This window comes from Anabrus simplex, chromosome 1 (assembly GCF_040414725.1).
Source record: "Anabrus simplex isolate iqAnaSimp1 chromosome 1, ASM4041472v1, whole genome shotgun sequence".
Classification (NCBI taxonomy): domain Eukaryota; kingdom Metazoa; phylum Arthropoda; class Insecta; order Orthoptera; family Tettigoniidae; genus Anabrus; species Anabrus simplex.
The window spans coordinates 74,355,599-74,378,298 of NC_090265.1; the positions used below are offsets into that span (position 1 = coordinate 74,355,599).

Sequence of the window (22,700 nt, forward strand, 5' to 3'; positions counted from 1 at the left end):
CATCTGGAACGACTTTTATTCAACTGACGCCATAATAACGGATGATTGGAAACAAGCCAATTACGAGCTTCTACACGTAATAACGCGATATGCAACACCTGGTTTTCATCACAAGTTCTGCCAAAATCATCATCATCCAGACGAAAATTGTGCGCGAGAATTATACAATGAACACTGTGAAAGATATGCAAATATCTGCAGCAAAAGACAAATATCTATAACAAAACTAGGACTAGAATAATGTATTATAGTGTTTGTATTTTGCACATTGTGCGCATTTTAGTTAATACATAATAACACATTGCCCAGAAATCTTATAAATTCCAGCTTCTTTTTTTTTCAACTTTGGTATCTCTTCGCACATTTCTTTGTTATTATAGGTAAATGTCAGTACTTCACTAACATTAGTTACTTCCTCCAACCGGACATTACTCTTATTTCCAACTACCTTTATGTACTGAACAGGCACGTCTCCCACGAGAACTGCCCGTATCGTAACAAGTTAAGCTTATCACTTAATTTGAAGCTATCAAAAACTGTAATATAATTTTATATGGCCTTTGAGTCGTTTATCAGTAAATGGGCCAGATAGTCCCCAAAATAGTCAAGGTGTAGATAACGTGTAGAAAGCAAATTTTAATGAAGACACGCACGGAAGATAACCTTCAGAAAATTGTTTTTATTCAGGCGAAGCCTAGAATTACAAGTATCGGTAGTGAGGTTATCAGTGTTGCCAGGTCTCCCGAAATTTCATATCTTCCGCTATTTTTCAACACACCAGAAAGCCCGAAAAAATTCTTGCTCGTCTCACTGCGTGACGTTTTACAATAACATCACTCGTTAGTACTTCCCCGCATTCATTTCAGGCTCGAATTACGTAATCTCTCCCCTCTTACTGAACTCAAATCTCACGCTTGCCAGCATTATTCGACCACATAAACAATACAAAATCTCCATCGTGCTACGACTTCAAAATTGGCACGCAATTTCTACTCCTGATGAATAACTACCTCTACACGAAGAGTGGAGAGGAAGATAAGTAGAGGAATAGAGTGATCAGAGAGGCATCCTTCGCCGTCCGACTGTTTGCAACACCGAAGGCAGCCACGGAGGTTTATTGCTTCTTAAAAATTGTGAACTAGCCAGGTGGACGAACGCAAACCAGTGAGGTCTCACCTCAGGACGTGCCCATCGGTAGCACTGCACCATAGGAGAATCGTCAGCAGCTTAGCCCTGATCCGTTTCTACAAAGTCTTGCTTATTTACGCCTCTCCGTGGTCTGAAGCAAATCACAACCATGCACCCCTACAAGCCATATTCTCCTCCCACTGCCACAGCTGCCACCTGCACCACAACTTCCACCTCCAGCTTCCGACAATTCGCCGTAGACACAGCCGCCGTAGCCTTCCACACGACTCTCCTGTCCAGCTATGCAACTCCAAATTACGACACACGCTTTCTGCCAGCAAATCCAGCTACGCATCCGGAAAACCCGCGAACTCAGTACCAGAGGATGACACATCAACCGGCCCCCGAGCGAGCGCGTGCTCCGCATTACCTGGCAGTGGACTCGGCACCTGCAGCCGTCGCTATATCTCTTCCAATGGACACCACCATACAGCATATATCCCCATCTACTACCACCACTACACCCACCTCCTCTCGACTCGAATATTCCTCCACGTCTGGCACTAGACGACCCTTCAACCATCTCCGATTTCTCCAGCAAACCCCTTCCGGTACGCATGCATTTCTCCTCCTTAAACCTTCTCCAGAATTTCGGACACCTCAAGCCATCTGCACGCTTCTTTGCTACAATATGCGCCGAGAGGACATCGCTGATATCAGGAATCGTCATTCAAATCAACGGGGAAATAGCAGCACACTAACTCGCCACCACGAGAGGATCGATTCCGTTCGGATCAACTATCCCTCTTCAACCCCTCTCACCCCCACCCACTACACCACCACCTCCACCATCACGTTATAATCTACTAAGTTGTGTCATCCGTGGTGTGGATCCTTCACTTTCAGAAGGGATGATTCTCGCCGAGCTCCGTGGGGAGGGAGTGCCTGCTCGGAAGGCGTTTCGTATCCGGAATGCTGAGGGTCCAACATTCCTGGTGCGGATTCTTCTGCCAACACCAGCCGATGTGGACTGACTGCTTGCCAGTGGTGTATCGATACATCGCCACCATCACAAAGTCAAACCTTCTCGTGCTCCACCTCCACAGTCAATCAGATGTGAAAGATGCCTCCTCTATAACAATCACACAACGGCCCAGTGCAAAGCAAATCGTCCAATCTCTGGTCATTGCACTCAGCATCATGTCACCACCAAGTGCCCCAACACCCTACACCCCGCCCGCTGTAACACTTGCGGGGGCAGCCATCCAGTCTATTCTCGCCGCTGTCGAGGACGTCCGACACCTCCCTCAAATCACCCAGAATTCATAGCTCCGATTCGAACTATTGACCCACCAACCACGCCCACCCATTCACTTTTTCCCCACCCCACAATTGAAGATCTTGTCAGATTTATTACAATCTCCTTGCTAAATATTCATCCATACAATAGACATCTTGTTCTCACACACCTTCAGGCTGCAGCTAATCAGACCCTCAATCATCATTTTCTCACTACCCATTCAGGCTTAAATACTCATTTCAACGTCACACCCTTAGAAACTCTCGTATAAATTCCCTCAACCTCCACTCAGCCTCAAGAAATGGACAATAGCATCACATCTTAATGACGCATTGTAATGCACAAGACCCAGGATCACTTCAGAACGGCATGCTATTAGAACCACCGAATTCTTGTATTGCTAACGTCCTTATTCTTAGATGTATTTATAGCACAATATTTTGTATAGCATCAGGCGTAGGATGAAAAAAGGGAAAAAAGAAAAATAATAATAAAATATTTAAAAGCACCCCTTATACTCTTTAAAATTATCTAATAATGAAAATATTGTTCATGCTTATAAATTCTTCTCTGTAACTTTTGGAAACGCACATTCAATAAAGCTCAGTAAAGAGGCCCAACCCCCTATCATCTCTATTTTTCACATCCTCCCACCCACCTCTCTCATCCATCAAACCTCCCCAACCCGCCCGCAACTCTTGGCCAGAGCGAGGACGTCACCCCTTCAGGGTGGGGAATGAAAACGAGTTAAGTAAGTAAGTCAGAGGGGACGGGAGAGTGGAATAATATATTTTTCTCACAATAACTTCCCATGACTATTGCATTCTTTAATTTAGTTATATTATAACATTCTGGTGCTCGAGAACCTACCTAAATTTTCATTAAAGTCCCCAAATTTTTTACGTTCAATCTACGGATTTTGTATTTGTAGACCTGACAACACTAGAGATACTAGTGACGCACATGAACGTTTCTATCCATGTCGCGCATGAGATATCAGAGGAACTGTCCGTCTCCATGGCTAAATGGTTAGCGTGCTGGCCTTTGGTCACAGGGGTTTGATTCCCGGCAGGGTCGGGAATTTTAACCATAATTGGTTAATTTCCCTGGCACGGGGGCTGGGTGTATGTTATGTGTCGTCTTCATCATCATTTCGTCCTCATCATGATGTGCAGGTCGCCTACGGGAGTCAAATTAAAAAAGCCCTTCGTCTGTCTAGCCGAACTTGTTCTCGGACACTCCCGGCACTGAAAGCCATACGCCAAAGCCGACCTGCTCAATTCATCCTTGTGATGCCTCTTGATATGATCCCACAAATTTGATACACCACCGCCCGTCGCGTAAATGCAGTCGCAAAATTTGCATTTTGATGATTTTTATCACCAGTGATTTCAAAGAACTGCCATGCATCAGACGGTTTTCGTGGCATTTGTGTTACAAATTTCTGAAAAAAGTTATTAAATTTCTTTAAATATTCTAAAACATGAATACCATCTAAAATGGGATTAAATATAAAATTAATACCACAATTATTATCTAATATACTTTGCCTTATCTAGAAAACACAACAAGCGGAAGAAATACAGAAGCAAATGTACTAAGCACAGACTGAATACAGGTACAATATCCTTACACAAGAGGAGACCACGACGTTCGGATCTCGGAGTATCTTCAAACTGTGTACACATTTAGTAGTCCATTAGGACAATATAATGTGCAAGTTCTTCAGAAAATCGCTAGAAAAGTTCTCATGCGATTATGTACCAGTGCGTTGCGATCGTGAGCACGTAACGGCCTTTGTCGAGTGGTTAGCATTCAAGCTCCGTAATCGCTTGTTCGCTGGATCGGGTCCCGCTTGTCGTTTTATTTTTCAACACTGGTCATATTCTTTCATATATATTACAATTCAAAGGTAATATAATGAAAAATGTGTATTTGCATGCTCTTAGATCTTTGTTAGTTTTTAATCTTCCTTTTCTTTTTTAATTTGTTTACCCCAGGGTTGGCTTTTCCCTCGCACTCAGCGAGGATAACACCTCTACCGCCTCAAGGCCAGTGTCCTGGAGTGCGAGACTTTGGGTCTGGGATACAACTGGGGAGTATGACCAGTAAATCGCCCAAACTGCGTCACCTGTTATGCTAAACAGGGGCCTTGTGGAGGGATGGGAAGATTCAAAGGGATAGACAAGGAAGAGGGAAGGAAGTGGCTGTGGCCTTAAGTTAAATACCATTCCGACATTTGCCTGGAGGAGAAGCGGGACACCACGGAAAACCACTTCCGGGACGGCCGAGGAGGGAATAGAACGCCTCTCTAATCAGTTGACCTCCCGAGGCTGAGTGGATCCCGTGCCAGCCCTCGTACCACTTTTCAAATTTCGTGGCAGAGCCGGGAATCGAACCCGGGCCTCCGTGGGTGGCAGCTAATCACAATAACCACTCCACCACAGAGGCTGACTACCAGAAAAAAAATATTATTAATAATCAACAAGTAAACCATCAAATGCATAAAGTTTTCCTGAAAATGCATGCCTATCGTGATTTGCGGAATCCCTCATACCTGGCAGTGAAATCGGGTAAGATACCCGAAAGTGCTTTGCACCTGGACGCTTTGACCTTCAATATATATGAAAGAATATGACCAGTGTTGAAAAATATATAAAAAAACGATGAGCGGGCCTCGATCCAGTGATCCAGCGATAACGATAATCACACGACCCTCGCCATCCTATGCTCGTGTCCGCAACGCACTGGTACATATTCGACGCGAAAATTCTCTTGCGATTTTGTCGAATACGCATAAGTAGTACGCCTTACTACTTGCATATTATGTTGTCCTAATGAACTACTAAAAGTGTACAAAGTTTGAAGATACTCCGTGATCCGACCGTCGTGGCCTCCCCTTGTTAAGTATGTGTCGTGCGCTACACTGTGCTCTGGCCCTCCGCGAGTACTTGCAGTTGTAAGCGGAGGGGGATCGGTGATGCGCTCTGCCGCTTCAACCGGATTACTCATCGATCGGCATTCCTCGCTCCGCTCCCAGCTCTAGTACTAACTTTAAGCCGGCCCAACTGCTCGGCCACCTGCCCACTCACCTCGGCGCTTCACTCGCTCTTCACTTGGTCAGTGTAATTAGTGAAGTCAATTGTGAAGGAGTGTTCTTGTGTTGTCTGGCGCGCTGTGATTTGATTTCTTCAATGACAATGGCTAAATGGATTAGTGAAGCAACGTTAAAATTCATTCAAGAGTACAAAACACACGAATGTGTATGGGACTTCAAATCTGCTCTGCACAAAGACAAACACATGCGTGATACCGCTTATCACAAGTTGGTAGAAGCTATGAATTTACCTGACTTTGGGGTACCAGACGTAAAAAATAAAATTAAAAACTGTTGTTGCTCGTTTCATCTTCGATTTCCTCTATTATAACAGGGATGATCATGTTGCATTAGTGTTGAAAAACTCTCTTTATTTTCTTCATTTTCCTACTTCGCAAACCATGTTCCCGCACCCTTCAAACGTTTCAATGCACTGACCCGTCCACTGTCTCTTCCTCGTGTAATCACATCTACTCCTCATTAACCCTAAAGCGGGCGCGCCCATAAATGTTACATTGCCGGGTGCGTGGTGAATTTCGTTCATCATTCATTTTTCTTAGTCTTAGCAACTGGTTAACAAGTACTAACTCTTACACGACTGATATTGTTACTCCTTATGTGCTTTATAATCCTTAGACTTAATAATTACAACACAAATTACAAGTGACAGTACATACATATAATAAAAAAGGGTAAAAATGTTCATGCGTTGAAGACTGAAAATAAAATTCAAACAGATGAATACTTAAATCATGAGAACTTAAAATGAAACACTTCTAACGATCTTCATTAATCATAATAACGACGGCTTACATCTAAAACCTCGTATGTCCCGATGCTCTTCCTACGCATTATTTTCCTTAAGGCTGGCCACGCCTCCTGGCCACATATGGATATGCAGTCCATCAGAACAATTTTCATTGTGTTCAATTTCCTATGCTTATGTATAAAGGAATATGGACCTTACCATACTGTATAGTAGGGATTACTACAGTATAATACATTTAAGGTTCAATTTCCTTTGTACGTTAGCATAGGAAAATGAACACAACGAAATTTGTTCTGATGGGCTGCATATCAATATGTGGCTAGGAGGCGTGACCAGTCATAAGGAAAATAATGGTTAGACAGAGCATTGCGAGATACGAGATTTTAGAAGTAAGGTGTCGATAATTATTCTCACACCTTACACATCTAATGCATCTTTTAGACTGTGTTTTACACAAAATGTTATGACACTGATTGCACTTCATTGTGGTGACTTGATTTTGTTTCCACTCAGAGTGAATGCATAGGCCTCTCTTCGATGGCACTTTTATTTCTTCTGATGTTTCTTCCTGATGGTATGAGGATAATACTGCTCGGATATCTGGAGCCAGTGTTCCTATCTTAGCTCGTTCAACCAACCACTTATTCATGAGTTGAAAAGAAAGATTCTTCAATCATAGAGGTAGCCTTTGATAAGTTAGTGGTGCACCACATTGTTTCGTATTTCCCAAAGAAAAAATCCCATTCTAGTTCGTCGTGTTCGTAGATATCAACTACGCCTACATCACCTTCTTGTTCACTCTCACTGTCATGATAAATGTCTGAATAATTTACCACTTCATCTTCACCATCAGAAAAATCACAAACTTCAGCTCCTTCAGATCCTTGCTCATCATCAGATAATTCCTAAAACAGCGTATGTATGTCTTCATCCTTCGTAAACTCCGTCCTAAATAAAAATAGGTAGTTACTTTGTTTCCTCTATGCCAACGGCCGTAACCGTGTTGAAACACCAGATCCCGTGAGATCTCCGAAGTTAAGCAATATTGGGCGTGGTCAGGAGTTGGATGGGTTGCCACGCGCTGTTGGTGGGGGGTAAGGGAATGGAGGAGCGGAAAGGAGTAGTATAATACAGGGATTCGGCGGCCACCACCACCACCGGGCACCCAGAAGCCACCTCCACCACCACCACAGCCAGAGGCCTCCCAGATGCCTCCTCCACCACCACCACAGCCAGAGGCCTCCCAGAGGTCTCCTCCACCACCCGCGGGAAATTTGAATTTGTAAACAAAGCCACGTGCTTTTTGACAGCTGTCATCGACAACAACGCATCGCTAACCTCAGTACTGCCATCTTGACGGGCCTAAACCTCAGTAGTACCAACTTAACCTAACTAGAGCGAGGTAAACAAAGCCACGTGTTTTTTGACAGCCACGTGCTTTTTGACAGACAACAACGCATCGCTAACCTCAGTACTGCCATCTTGACGGGCCTAAACCTCAGTAGTACCAACTTAACCTAAGTAGCGCGTGGTAAACAAAGCCACGTGCTTTTTTGACAGCTGTCATCCGCCATCTTTAAACCACAGAGAACTGTGCTGCCCTCTTTATCGCAGTAGATGTAAATTCGTCACCTGTCATCCGCAGTGCTGCCATCTTGGCGGGCCTAAACCTTAGTGCTACCAACTTAACCTCACTAGCGCGAGATAAACAAATCCACGTGCTTTTTTGACAGCTGTCATCCACCATCTTTAATCTATAGAGCACAGTGCTACCCTCTTTAGCTACTTACCTTTGAAATGTGGTGGCGGATAATTTGAAAAATGCTTTTTGACAGCAGCCATCTTTGAGCACCGTGCTGCCCACTTTAGCTAGATACCTTTGAAATGTGGTGGCAGGCAATTCCACATGACAGCAGCCATCTTTAATCAAGAGAGCACCATGCTGCCATCTATGTGGTGGCGGCAATTTGAAAAATTCTACATGCTCTTGTTTGGAAACAAACTCCCGCGCTTTTTTGACAGCCGTCATCCGCCATCTTTAATCAACAGAGCACAGTGCTGCCCTCTTTAGTTTGAAATGTGGTGGCGGCAAATTCCACGTGCTCTTGTTTGGAAACAAAGCCATGTGCTTTTTTGACAGCTGTCATCCGCCATCTTTAATCAACAGAGCACCGTGCTGCTATCATGCGGGCAATTTCGTCAGCTGTCATCCGCCATCTTTATTCCACAGAACACCGTGCTGCCCTCTTTATGGCTTCTACCTTAAGCACGTAGTAGCGGGCAATTTGAAATGTTCTGTTAGCTATCATCCGCCATGTTTAATCAAGAGAGCACCGTGCTGCCATCTTTAGCTTCAGAGGACGACTAGTATCGTTTGAAAGCTACAATAAAATCTATAATGTGCGTGATGGTGTAAACAAGTTCTATTACGATGAGTATGTGCTAACACTACCCTCAGGTAGTTATACAGTAGACGATACTCACGACTATATTGAAAGTACGTTAATTGATCAGTTTGGGGAAGATAGTTTTAGTAATCATAATTACAAGTTCTCAATCACTATAAGCAACATTACACATAAATGTGTTATTGAATCATCATTTAAGATTGAATTCAAATCACAACCTGATTCGATTGGACCACTGCTTGGATATTCATCGAGGGAGCTCCTACCGAATGTACGTTACGAGTCTGATCAACCTATAAAACTCTTCGATGATTATAATGTGAACATTACTTGTAATATTATTACAGACTTGAATAGTAATCTACAACCTTCGCACGTCCTGCACGACTTTATTGTTACAGAGGAACGTGGATATACTATTTGTGAGAAACCAGCAGTAGTTCTTTATCACCCTGTGTCTGTAAAACACATTAGCAACATTACTCTTAGACTTGTAAATAATCATAATCAGCTTATTCATTTAGATCAGCACGCGTACGTAGCTTACAAACTACATCTTAAACCAGTATGAAAACCATCTATAAAACACGGTGTACATTCCGAAGACATACTACATGTGTGCAGAGACTCATCGTGTTAACAGATACCCATAAGCAGATACTCCAAGATTTAGGATATACACTACTAGAACAGAATGGAAGAAATGCTGGACATTACGAATACAGTAGAAAGTCGTGAAGGTGTAGTATGAAGTGAGCTTCATTCCTATCAACCTTTCACGTTTGGATTAAATAACAATGATGAAATATATTTTATTATTTATCAACAAGATGTTTACACCTTACCACACGAAAGCTACCTCTATATTGAAGGACGACTAGAAAAGTCTGATGGAAGTGGACCAAGCACTTCACAACTGAACAACCATGCTCTAGCTTTTCTCTTTTCTGAAGCGCGATATGAAGTAAATAATGTTGAAATAGATCGAACGAAGAATGTTGGTATTACAAGTGCAATTAAACTCTACCCTTCTTTCTGTGATGAAGAAAGTAATCTTTTGCGGATGGCTGGACGGTGTCCAAAAGCTACTAACTGGATGATTAATGAGGATGGAACTTTTACGGGTATGTTATCACTGAAACATATTTTTGGATTCGCAGAAGACTTTACACGTATTATAATCAACGCAAAACAAGAGCTTATTCTAATCCGTGATCGAAGTGCTCTTAAAGCAGTAGAAACACCAGTAGAATCGAAAATAACACTGCATCGTATACTGTGGCGGATTCCACATGTAACCGTATCTGATCGTGAAAAACTTCGATTGCTCAAGATTGTAGAAAATGATACACCATTACCTATACGTTTTAGAAGTTGGGAGCTGCATGAATATCCTGTGTTACCACCTACAAACAAGCATAGCTGGGCTGTTAAAACATCACGTTTTACTGAGAAGCCCTTGTACATTATTTTTGGATTTCAAACTAATCGTAAATTCAATCACGAAAAAGATAGCTCACTGTCTGATCACTGTAAATTAAGACACGTTAGACTATATCTCAACGGAATTACGTATCCCTACGAAAACATAGACATTAACTTTGAGAAAAATAAGTTTGGGATGCTCTATGATATGTTTTGTAAATTTCAATCATCGTATTATCAGAAAGAAGATCGTCCGCTATTTACACCTCAATAATTTAAAAATAAAGCACCGATTGTAGTTATAGACTGCTCTTATAATGACGAATCTATAAAAGAATCTCCAGTTGATATTCGTTTAGAATTTGAAACATCTGAAAACATTCCTGCTAACACAGCAGCCTATTGTCTTATTATTCATATGAGTGATGTTACTTACCATCCGCTAACGAATATTGTTACGAGACTATAAATAAGAATAGATCTTTATCATTTTCATTAGTGTGTGCTTCGACATCGTACGCTATGGAACAAAACTGTAAATGTGCATGCTGTTTGCATGCTCATACGCAACATCTTATTTATCTTTCACGAGTGAGTGAGGCTATTAAGATGTTCTATAAACATAGATCGTCGATGCCGAAACATCTTATTCAATACTTACCACCTCTTACGTACATAATTTTTGGGACATCCTTCCTCTACACAGTAAGATGTCGATCGAAGTAGCATTATGCAGAACTTGTGAACGACATTACAAGCATCGAGGAGAAAATGGTGATGATGATTGGGATGGAGCAAATCCGAGGATTGAACACTGTACACAGTGTATGAATGAACTTTCTCTAGTACCTCATGATGATGATGATGATTCCGAAAAGGAATAACAGCAAGGTAAGAAGTATATGATCTTCTCTGTAAAGCATAACATACTTAGTATAATATATTTCTAAATGTTTTTGTTTAATTTGAATGTTGCAGGAGGCATTTCAGAAGCACACGTTGTTAAGAAGCACACCAACCTTGTCAGCAGCAAAAACGAACACTGTTGTAGTACATTTGTGAATAAATATTTGATCGCTTTCAAAAAAGGTTGTACTTATTGCATTGCTTTACACCGACTTACTCTTAAGAAAAACGATCAGGTCTAAACATGCACAATGACGTCATCACAACAGCACGTGCTTACTCTAGCTTTCCCGATGCATGTTTAAACTTGTTCGAATTTACCGCTACCACATTCCTTTACACCGACTTACTCTTAAGAAAACGGACAAGTCTGAACATGCATGATGACGTCATCACTGCAGCACGTCCTTACTCTAGCTTTCGCGATGCGTGATTAAACTTGTTCGAATTTACCGCCACCACATTTCAACTAAAGAGTGCAGCAGCGAGGTAAGCGATGTAAGATGGCGGTAGCTAAAGATGGCAGCACGGTGCTCTGTTGATTAAAGATGGCTGCTTGTCATAAAAATTTTTTCAAATTATCCGCCACTACATAGAGTGCAGCACTGAGGTTTGCGATGCAAGATGGCGGGTGACAGCTTGTCAAATAGATTTTTTTTCAAAGGTAAGTAGCTAAAGAGGGCAGCACTAAGGTTAGCAATGCAAGATGGTGGATGACAGCTGTGACGTAAAATTTACCTGCAAGATAGCACCACGATGCTCTTTTCATTAAAGATAGCAGCTTGTTAAATAGAATTTTTTCAAATTAACCGCCTCAAAGGTAGGTAGCTAAAGAGGGCAGCACTATTCTCTCTGGATTAAAGATGGCCGCTTGTCAAAAAGATTTTTTCAAATTAACCGCCTCAAAGGTAAGTAGCTAAAGAGGGCAGCACTGTTCTCTCTGGATTAAAGATGGCTGATTGTCAAAAAAGAATTTTTCAAATTATCCGCCACCACAAAGAGGGCAGCACGGTGCTCTCTTGATTAAAGATGGTGGATGACAGCTGAAGAGCACATAGAATTTTTTTCCAAACAAGAGTACGTGGAATTTGCCGCCACCACATAGAGTGCAGCACGGTGCTCTGTAGATTAAAGATGGCGTATGACAGCTGACGAAATTACCCGCATGATAGCAGCACGGTGCTCCGTTGATTAAAGATGACAGATGACACCTGTCAAAAAAAAGCACATGGCTTTGTTTATAAACAAGAGCACGTGGAATTTGCCGCCACCACATTTCAAACTAAAGAGGGCAGCACTATGCTCTGTTGATTAAAGATGGCGGATGGTAGCTGTCAAAAAAGCACTTGAGTTTGTTTCCAAACAAGAGCACGCAGAATTTTTCAATTTGCCGCCACCACATTTCAAAGGTATCTAGCTAAAGATGGCAGCACGGTGCTCTCTTGATTAAACATGGCGGATGATAGCTAACAGAACTTTTCAAATTGCCCGCTACTACGTGCTTAAGGTAGAAGCCATAAAGAGGGCAGCACGGTGTCCTGTGGATTAAAGATGGCGGATGACAGCTGACGAAATTGCCCGCATGATAGCAGCACGGTGCTCTGTTGATTAAAGATGGCGGATGACAGTTGTCAAAAAAGCACATGGCTTTGTTTCCAAACAAGAGCACGTGGAATTTGCCGCCACCACATTTCAAACTAAAGAGGGCAGCACTGTGCTCTGTTGATTAAAGATGGCGGATGACGGCTGTTAAAAAAAGCGCGTGAGTTTGTTTCCAAACAAGAGCATGTAGAATTTTTCAAATTGCCGCCACCACATAGAGGGCAGCATGGTGCTCTCTTGATTAAAGATGGCTGCTGTCATGTGGAATTGCCTGCCACCACATTTCAAAGGTATCTAGCTAAAGAGGGCAGCACGGTGCTCAAAGATGGCTGCTGTCAAAAAGCATTTTTCAATTTATCCGCCACCACATTTCATAGGTAAGTAGCTAAAGAGGGCAGCACTGTGCTCTATAGATTAAAGATGGCGGATGACAGCTGTCAAAAAAAGCACGTGGATTTGTTTATCTCGCGCTAGTGAGATTAAGTTGGTAGCACTAAGGTTTAGGCCCGCCAAGATGGCAGCACTGCGGATGACAGGTGACGAATTTACATCTACTGCGATAAAGAGGGCAGCACAGTTCTCTGTGGTTTAAAGATGGCGGATGACAGCTGTCAAAAAAGCACGTGGCTTTGTTTACCACGCGTTAGTTAGGTTACGTTGGTACTACTGAGGTTTAGGCCCGTCAAGATGGCAGTACTGAGGTTAGCGATGCGTTGTTGTCTGTCAAAAAGCACGTGGCTGTCAAAAAACACGTGGCTTTGTTTACCTCGCTCTAGTTAGGTTAAGTTGGTACTACTGAGGTTTAGGCCCGTCAAGATGGCAGTACTGAGGTTAGCGATGCGTTGTTGTCGATGACAGCTGTCAAAAAGCACGTGGCTTTGTTTACAAATTCAAATTTCCTGCGGGTGGTGGAGGAGACCTCTGGGAGGCCTCTGGCTGTGGTGGTGGTGGAGGAGGCATCTGGGAGGCCTCTGGCTGTGGTGGTGGTGGAGGAGGCCTCTGGGAGCCCGGTGGTGGTGGTGGCCGCCGAATCCCTGTATTATACTACTGAAGGGAACTGGCCACCCTACCGCACGTAAACTCCGGCTCAGGAACACCTCTGCGGAGGTTCGGACCTGCCTTCAGGCAGAATAACCCTTACCTTACCTTGTTTCCTCTATGGTCTACACTTTAAAATAATGGAACTCCAAGAACGTTTAAGGTACAACTTTACTTACATTTCTGGGCGCGTGGTGAAGAAAGTTCACCAAATGATGGCAAGTGCGAGGTGAAGGTCGAATAGCGTGACACGTCCAACTTCCTGAACAGATACCGCTACACTGAGAGTATCGATAAGACTTCGCCGAAAGGTACTAGCAGCACGAATTCTGTAGCACTTAGGAACTAAAAACTACAGATGAAATACGCAGGTTGGTGAACGAAATTCACCAGCGCACCCTGTTTAGGGTTAAGTTACTCGGCCGAGTAACAAAGCGAGTGACTCGGCCCAGTACTCGGTAGGTGTAATTCAGGCCTTATTGATTTGTATTAGTACAAGTACAGTACAGCAACTCAAAGCGAAACTCGAATAAAGCGGGAACTTTTTCACTACGGAATATATCCTCGGTGCTGGAGAAACTTACGCCGTTATAATGTTCTTACTTTTGTATAACGAGGTATCCCCTCAACGCGGAAACGAAACGTGAAAGAATTCTTTATAATCTATCTGTACAATGCGTAGTCCTGCGTACAACATATGTGCATTTCTGGAGCTCGTGTGATCAATGTCATTGTTTGGATAAACTAACACACGTGTTAGGAGAGAGTGAAGTGTTTATTGCTTGAAAACGCATCGGCAATATCCAACTTCTGTCAAGCAAGAAACGTTCCCTGCCAAGCAGTGAACTTCAGTCGAAGTGGTGAACAACCTACGACACACCACATATTCGAATCAGCTACACCTTTTCTTGGAGTGAGAAAGGCCGAGAAAGAGGAGGAGACAGAGAAATAAGAAGACGAGCAAGAAGATGAATATCAAAACAAGATTCGAACCCACGAAGAAGCTCAGAGTACTTTTGTGACATAAAGCAATTTGCCATTACATTTAACTCTTTCACTCTTCTTGAACTAATGTACTCAGTTCATGACTTCATTGTCCGCCTCCGTAGCGTAAAGGTTAATGTTATTAACTGCCATCCTCGGGGGCCCGGGTTCGAATCCCACGGTACTGTCAGAAATTTCATAATGGTAGGAGGACTGGTATATGGTTGAAGTGGTACATGCAGCTCACCTCCATTGGGGGTGTGCCTAAGAAGGGCTGCACCACCTCGGGATTACGACACGAGTTTCTTTTTATGACTGCATTCAGAAAGACATGATTAGAAACAAGAGGAAGGAAGTTTCTTTGTTCAATCTGTGAAAGAAAGCTTAGTGTTGTGAAGCACTCCATAGGGTTTTATGATGGAAACAAGTTTAAGGAGCGCATGTGAGGTGTTTCAAATGGTATAACATACTGTTGTGATAATGTCAACTGTGTAACATGTAATAATAAATCACAATAATAATAATAATAATAATAATAATAATAATAATAATAATAATAATAATAATAATAATAATAATAATAATAATAATAATAATAATAATAATAATAATAATAATAATAATAATAATAATAAAGGAGTCAGTATACAACAGTGCTACCTACATCAATCTGGATAGTCGAGTGTCATGCGTAGAAAAATACAGATAAGCACTAAACAATACTTAATATTACTCTTTACTGTTTTAAGGCAAAAAATTCCATGTTTTGTGTAATACGGAAACTTGCCTAATTAAGAAAAGACGGTCCTTTGCAATTCCGCTTTGAGCAAGTTTTACTGTATATATATTTATGCCACGAGTCTGAACAGATTTATCCATAGATTGCAATAGACGTTATGAATTAACTGAATGAATGAATGAATGAATGAATGAATGAATGAATGAATGCATTGATTAATTGAATGATTACACTCTATTCGTTACATCCTTACTACAACCCCTAAATACCCTCGTGTCCTATGACGAGATCTCTAACCCTTAGTTAAAACTTCGTTAATGTGACCTTAGCTTGAGGTACTTTCACCCCCCCCCCCCAATAAACACAGTAATTGGAACTGAGGGCACTTTTCCTCCTGGTGAAACTTACAACTTGAATGCTCACTTCGTTCACGAGCCTGATGTCCATATCACAACACTTTTGAGACTTTATAGGCTAAGTACCGGCACAAGGATAGTTATGATTCTCGTGTTGGCTACCGTAGCAAATATTTGGCCTACCTTATACTATACAGTATGTCTCCTTAATTTAAGTTTTTTATTTCATACATTGTTTGGGGATATTATATTACATTTGAATATACTTCTGAACTTACCCCGGAAAAAAGATCAGCTCAACGGCTTCGATCTTCTCTTGGGCTGAAAGAGAGAGGGAGATAATGATTAGCTTTATCTGAGAAGATCCAAAGAGAGTTCCTTTGTGTCGGTTTTGGATGTGGAATGCTACCCGCTGAGTGTACCAACAGAATAAAACTGCTCACAGGGGCCTAACTACACACAAAATTTGGTCATCAGTCTTCATTACACTTAAATATAACTGCACATATTAATTGCATATCAGTTAAATCTGAAGAATTTAAATGTTTCATTATTAGGCTTCCTCATAAATGATACTGCACATTTTGAAATTCGGTGTTACAGAATTCTATCAATTCTACAGAAGAATGCGTACATCGAATCAGGAATGAATGTATGTATGTATGTTGGGTATTCAGCCCGAAGGCTGGTTTGATCCTCCACAGCTCCGCCAACAGCTGTCGTAGATAGCCTAAGCATCACTGAAGAGGCGTACTAGGGAAAAGAGGAGTATGGTAGTTTCCCTTTGATTTCCTCACTGGGCCAGAAGTTGCTATTACGCAACAGTCTGCCAAGCCCACCGAAATGCATGCACCAACCGAAACTATGAGCGATATTTTCACACCATTCATAACAGGGACTGACTGCATAACGAATGGTATTACTAGCATCGCTCATAGCTTGGTCACTTTTATATTGTCAGAGCCAAGGATGAGACTGAAATGTAACAAAATCTTTTCAGTCTGTCAAACAAACAGCAATTTCAATATAGATTACAAAACTATCAACATACCTGTAAAAATACACACTATTATACAAAGATTGACAAGTTTCGTTCTACAAGAACATTCATATATATGTACGCTACGTAAACAATACTGTACTTTGTGTTGTGCTGTGTATTTTTAAAGGTATGTTGATAGTGTTATAATTTCTTTAGAAATTCCTGTGTGTTTGACAGACTGAAATCTTTTCGTTATATTTAACTAAGTGGACACTGAAAAGTATGATTTCATTCTTAAAAAAAACAAGTCGATGAAAGTAACGAATTTATTCTAGTATATCGTCAATGTCAGGACAAAACCTCCTATGTGATAATATTTTTGGAGATATACTGACCCGCAAAACATAGATGATGAAGAGCGAGAATCCCTTGACAATATTCACACAGTATTGCACCTTAGATGACAGAACCTTACCGACTAAAGTTCTAAGCTAAAATATTTCACATAGGAGCTTTTCTTCCGGCAGTGACGATAAACCAGACGACATAGTGAACTGGAAACACTACATTTCTCTAGCAAAGGCATTCACGAATGAAGAAATATTCTAAATCAAGCTGGTGTGAGAAGAGTGGTTAAGTGATATTTCACAGCAAGAAGAAACATATTGATAGGACTAATTTTGAGACAGATGGTGTTTGAGGGGAGTATAAGGTCTAAGAATGGTAACGATAGGCCAAGGCTTAAATATGTCAACCAGATTGGAGTAGGTGTAAGATGCAGTAGTTATGTATACAGTGTGACGTGGGAGAAAGGTACCGTACGTTAAGGGGTGATAGTATTGGTCATTCTAAAACGAAAACATTATATGAACATATGCGTTATTTTCAATAGTGTCCGAGATACAGGCCGTATTGTGCAATTGTACTAAGGTATGTTTAATGAACTTTGAGGATGTCTCTTTGGCTACAAGGTTTGGAATGTACTTCCGCACTGCTAGAGGTCCAGTATCTCGATCTATTGTATCTTGGACGTTGTGTCTGTCCCGGATGTGATGTTGCATGGCCACCAAGATCATCCGACTTTACGCCGCTGGATTATTGTTTCTAGGATTGGCTATAGAACGAAGTCCATAGGGAATAAAGTGAAAACAAGAGAGATCTTGCTTTCTCGCATTTTAAATGCTTGTGCACACATTAAAGAAGAAATACATCAGCTCCCATTAGCAACACAGCACCTGTCTGCGTGAGGTGCAAAATGCATTGAAGTAGGTGGGGGTATTTTTGAGAATAAGTTGTAAAGGGAAATGGGCAATTACACAAGAGCTGCAAAGGTAAATTGACAATTGACAATTACATAATATATCGAAAACTGTTTAAAATAATGTATGTATTTATAAAATGTTTTCGCTTTAGAATGACCAATACTATCACTTCTTAACGTATGATCCCTTCCTATTGGGACACCAAACCATTCTGTGTACTAATGACCTGAGGGACAACCACTACCTTTAGAAAGGGAAAGATGAAGAGTTACTGTGTCGCTGAGAGAATAAGATCTCGTTTAATCTGAGGTAAGTGGCAAGAACAAATTCATTTACTTTCGACTATAATATTCTTTATATTTAAGTCTGCTTAAGTGGTTTAAACTACCGTGAGTTTTAAGTTGCTTTTGGGGTTCTGTAATACGCAAAAATCATGTGAGCACGATGATAGTGAAGAAAACATATTCCTTTACTTCCTTACTTCAGAATGATACATGTGTATTATTCAGCTTAAACGTTAAAAATAGATTCAAACAGAAATAGAGAAAAAACATATTCAGAAGAATAAAAGCGTAGATGGCAATAACACAAAAAATCAAGAACGAGAAAAGAAAGCGCTATCTCTCATAAAACGATGTAGGTCATGGGAAGGATAAGGTCGCCGAAGGTGGAAACATATCGTCGCTGTCCTACCCATTATTTTCCTTAAGACTCGTCACGACTCCCAGCATGATATGAATATGCAGTCCATCAGAACATGTTCGTTCGTTCATTTTCCTATGCAACTTCGTACAGGACAATGAACCTTATTGTACCGTACTGTAGGAATGTATGTTTTCATGAAGATTGTACGCACTCCTACATTATTTAAGGTTAATTTTACTTTACACATTAGCACAGGATAATGACCACAATGAATGCTGTTCTGATGGACTGCATATTCATGAGTGGCTGGGAGGCGTGACCAGTCTTAAGCTCAAATGGAAATACATCCCTTTGCCGTTTAAGAGGGTAAAGCGCTCCAAAAATCTTTTCGCAGATTCTTTTCGTGTGATCAGACCAATCAAGTGTTTAATTCATAATTACGTCCAGATTTTTAACTGTTTTACTGTAGGGAATAATGTTACCATTCAGTATAATAGGCGGGATTGCAACATTGTTTGAGCAGTTCAGTAATTTTCGTGATCCAATTACGATTGCCTGAGATTTTGTGGAGGATAATGGATATGAAGAGCATTGTGCGATACGATTTTTTGCCCTACATCGAAGGTATAGACTCTCTAGGCCTAGCAAACCTAATACTGTGTGTCGGAATCGAAAGAGAAAAAGAGTTAATCACTGAGGATCGGAAAGTAACAATAATGTTATTGGTTTAGCGTCCCAGTAACTACTTTTACTGTTTTCGTAGACTCCAACGTGTTGGAATTTTGTCCTCCAGGGTTTCTTTTACGGGTCAGTGAATGCACCGACACGAGGCTGGAGTATTTGGGCACCTTTAAATACCGCCGGACTAATCCAGGATCGAACCCACCAATTTGAAGGTCGTAAAGGTAGCCTCATTTAAATAGAGGGGAATGACACACTCCCCGTGCTCAACTCACATGCCTCACTCGTCCTCAGTCCTTGGGTACCATGAACATGTTGAGTCACTGCCTTATCCTTGAAGATAGGGACGCCCTCCGTAATAATTATAAACGCGACATTCCATGCCAGTCGTGAGAGACGACTAAATGAAATGAAGCCTCAACGACTCTCAATTTAATACCCACGAGACTCGTAGCTAAGCCTGGTATTTCATCCGCTTACTTGGAATTTTGTAACTTCCAGGTTCTTCAGCCTGCCCGAAAAAATTCTGAGTAGTAAATTTACAAGAAAACATTTGACAACAGTATTCAACTTGAAAAAGAAATAACTTAATTAGAATGACATATTTCGTCCTCAAAAGAACATCATCAGATTCTATCAAATCATATAAATATTTATGTTTATTTCTGTTTAGGATGGTATAAACATTCTATGCTGGAGTGGAAAGGAAACAGGACTTCATTAAGGTAAATTACAGATTTTCAAACTCATAAGTATTTAAACAAAAATATTTGAGTGTGATTTAAAAGAACCTGATGATGTTATTTTAAGAAAGAAACTTGTCATTCTCTTTTAATTGTATTTCTTTTTCTGGTTTAATTTTGTTACCATATGTTTTTTCAGGTAGTTTATTCATTTATTATTCAGACTTGGTTTCGGAAAACTGATGAACTTAACTGATAAAATAATAGAGTCGAAAATTAAAATGAAATGACTTCAGATATTACAGACTTACTTGGAAATCGTACTTCTCTCACGATTTCAATTTTTTACAGGTTGATTTACGTCGTTCCGGCAGAAATATCTCTTTTGGTGACAATGGGATAAGAAAGGGCTAGGAGTGGGAAGGACGCAGCCTTGCCTTTAATTAAGGCACATACACAGTATTTGCATGGTGTGAAAGTGGGGCACCACGGAAAACCATCTTTAGGCCTGCCGACAGGGGGTTCGATCCCTCTATCTCCAGCTCATAGCTGCGCGCCCCTAAATATTCTAATTCTACTGGAATAAAAATCCACTTCTCCGCCCTACGACATCAGAAAACTTTAATGATTTAAGTTCTCGTTCAAATTCTCTAAACCACAGGGGCATTGCTAAAGAGTGTTTAGAGAATTTAATCCTTATCACGACCTGCTACGCTGAAAATATCGTAATTCAACAATACCATAATTGACACGCACTGTTTTCGTTGTATTCAGAGAATTTGGGGAAAGTTGTTACTTTTCTCTCATATACCCCAGGTTAGCAAGATGTATAGTATACAAGTGATCTCGCACGTTCCCTTTCTCAGTAACAATGTTCTTGATATATATTGTTCAGTATGACGAAATGTGGTCTTACCAAGTGAGTTGGCTGTGCGGTTAGGATCGATTAGCTGTGAGCTTGAATTCGGGAAAAGGTGGGTTTGAATTCCGGCATAGGTGGCCCTGAAGATTGTTTTCCGTTGTTTTCCAGGCAAATTCTGGGAATGGGGCTGTACCTCAATTAAGGGGACAGTCCGGAGGAAAAATCGATACTTCAGTAATTTTGGGGAAAAATTTGTTACGACTGAAATTGAAATGACTAAGTTTCTTCTTTCTTGTCAAGTAGTTATTCTGTTGAATTCAAACAATTTATCACTTTAATAATGCTTTGCTTTTATTTTTCCGCCAACTATAATTTTCAACAATATTATCATTTTTCCTATAATATTCTGCCAAATGAAACAAAATTTGTATGGTATATGTATCACAACTATATTAGAAAACCTGTGAATGGAAATTTTTATTTCAGTATTTTTTCAAGTAGCAGGGATTTTTAAAGCCAAAATTTTAGAACATAAACATTACACAAACTTTACTGCAATATATCTCCTTATACAAATTATGTACAGAAAAATCAATACACCGTGCTTTTGAAAGAAGTATTATCTACCTAATCAGAAGTTTTAATTAACATCTGAATTAAATTTAATGAAAAATTTCAAAAAATATTTTCTAGCTATTTAGAAAACTATTATTGTATAAGAAATATTTTTCTTGTTATCACTACTTTTATATAGGTGGCATTCCCACAAAGTTTCCCGAAAATCCATGCATTAGGGAAAAATATCTGTTTATCTCCAGACTGTCCCCTTGTGGCCATGGTCGTTACTTTATCATCCTTCCGTCGCTGAAGACTTTTGATGTGTCAGTGCGACGTTAAACCACTAGTAAAAATAAGAAAACAGTTTCCGTTTGCTGTGACCAGACGGAGCGGAAAGGGTAAGAATTAAAGGAGTAAGAAAGTAAATGTTACGGTCCGACTCCTCGGTTAAATGGTCAGGGTAGTAGCCTTCAGTTCAGAGGAATTCACGGTTGACTCGGGGATTTTAACTACGTTTGGTTAATTCCTCTACATCCCGGACTGGGTGCGTGTGTCAATCTTGATACACATCTCTCCATAAACACAAAACATAACACACTACCAACCATCAAAGAAACACACTATAGTGTTGGTACCTGGATGAGTATACGTAAAACAACCAAATCCACATGACGTGGTGTCCTGCAGAAACTGGCAAAAAGTCCAGGAAAATAATAATAATAATAATAATAATAATAATAATAATAATAATAATAATAATAATAATAATAATAATAATAATAATAATAATAATAATAATAATAATGTTTAGATCAATACTTCAACGGTCCGTAATTGTAGATATGATGATAAGCTTTTGGGCTCTGTCGTGTCAGAAAAAAGGACGAAATTATTTACGTTTCGCAGAGAGCTTTGTTCCGCGTCTGCAGAAGAAAATCTCGATTGTTCATGAGGAAGACTTCTCCAGTAATGAAGGTTTGAATTTAAGAATGCTTTACCGTTCGTCTATAGTACGTGGTACTTTCATTCATCACCAGATGGCTCAATGTGCGCTAGCCTTGCGAGTAGGTGCTGACGACATCATCTTAGCTCCAATTAAGAATTTTCTTGTTGTACCGTATGTGCGTTGCGAAGTAACAGCAAGGTCATCAGAAGAATCAGGGACGAATGTGGAAGAAGAAATAAATAGAAATAAAAATGATGAAATAAAATAAAGTGTTACGAATGATATACTGGACAGAGGAATTGAATAAAACTGAAGAGAAAGCGTATAGG

At 40.6% G+C, this 22,700-nt stretch overlaps 1 protein-coding gene across 1 annotated transcript in view; it reads right to left on the bottom strand.

Annotated features, from left to right (window-relative positions):
* The window catches only part of LOC136856712 (phospholipase A1 VesT1.02), a 103,004-nt gene that overhangs the window by 54,981 nt on the left and 25,323 nt on the right, over positions 1-22,700 (bottom strand). The window contains exon 3 of the mRNA XM_068225623.1: positions 16,031-16,073. Within this exon, the coding sequence (XP_068081724.1) occupies positions 16,031-16,073 (43 nt within the window). The remainder of the gene's footprint in view (positions 1-16,030; positions 16,074-22,700) is intronic.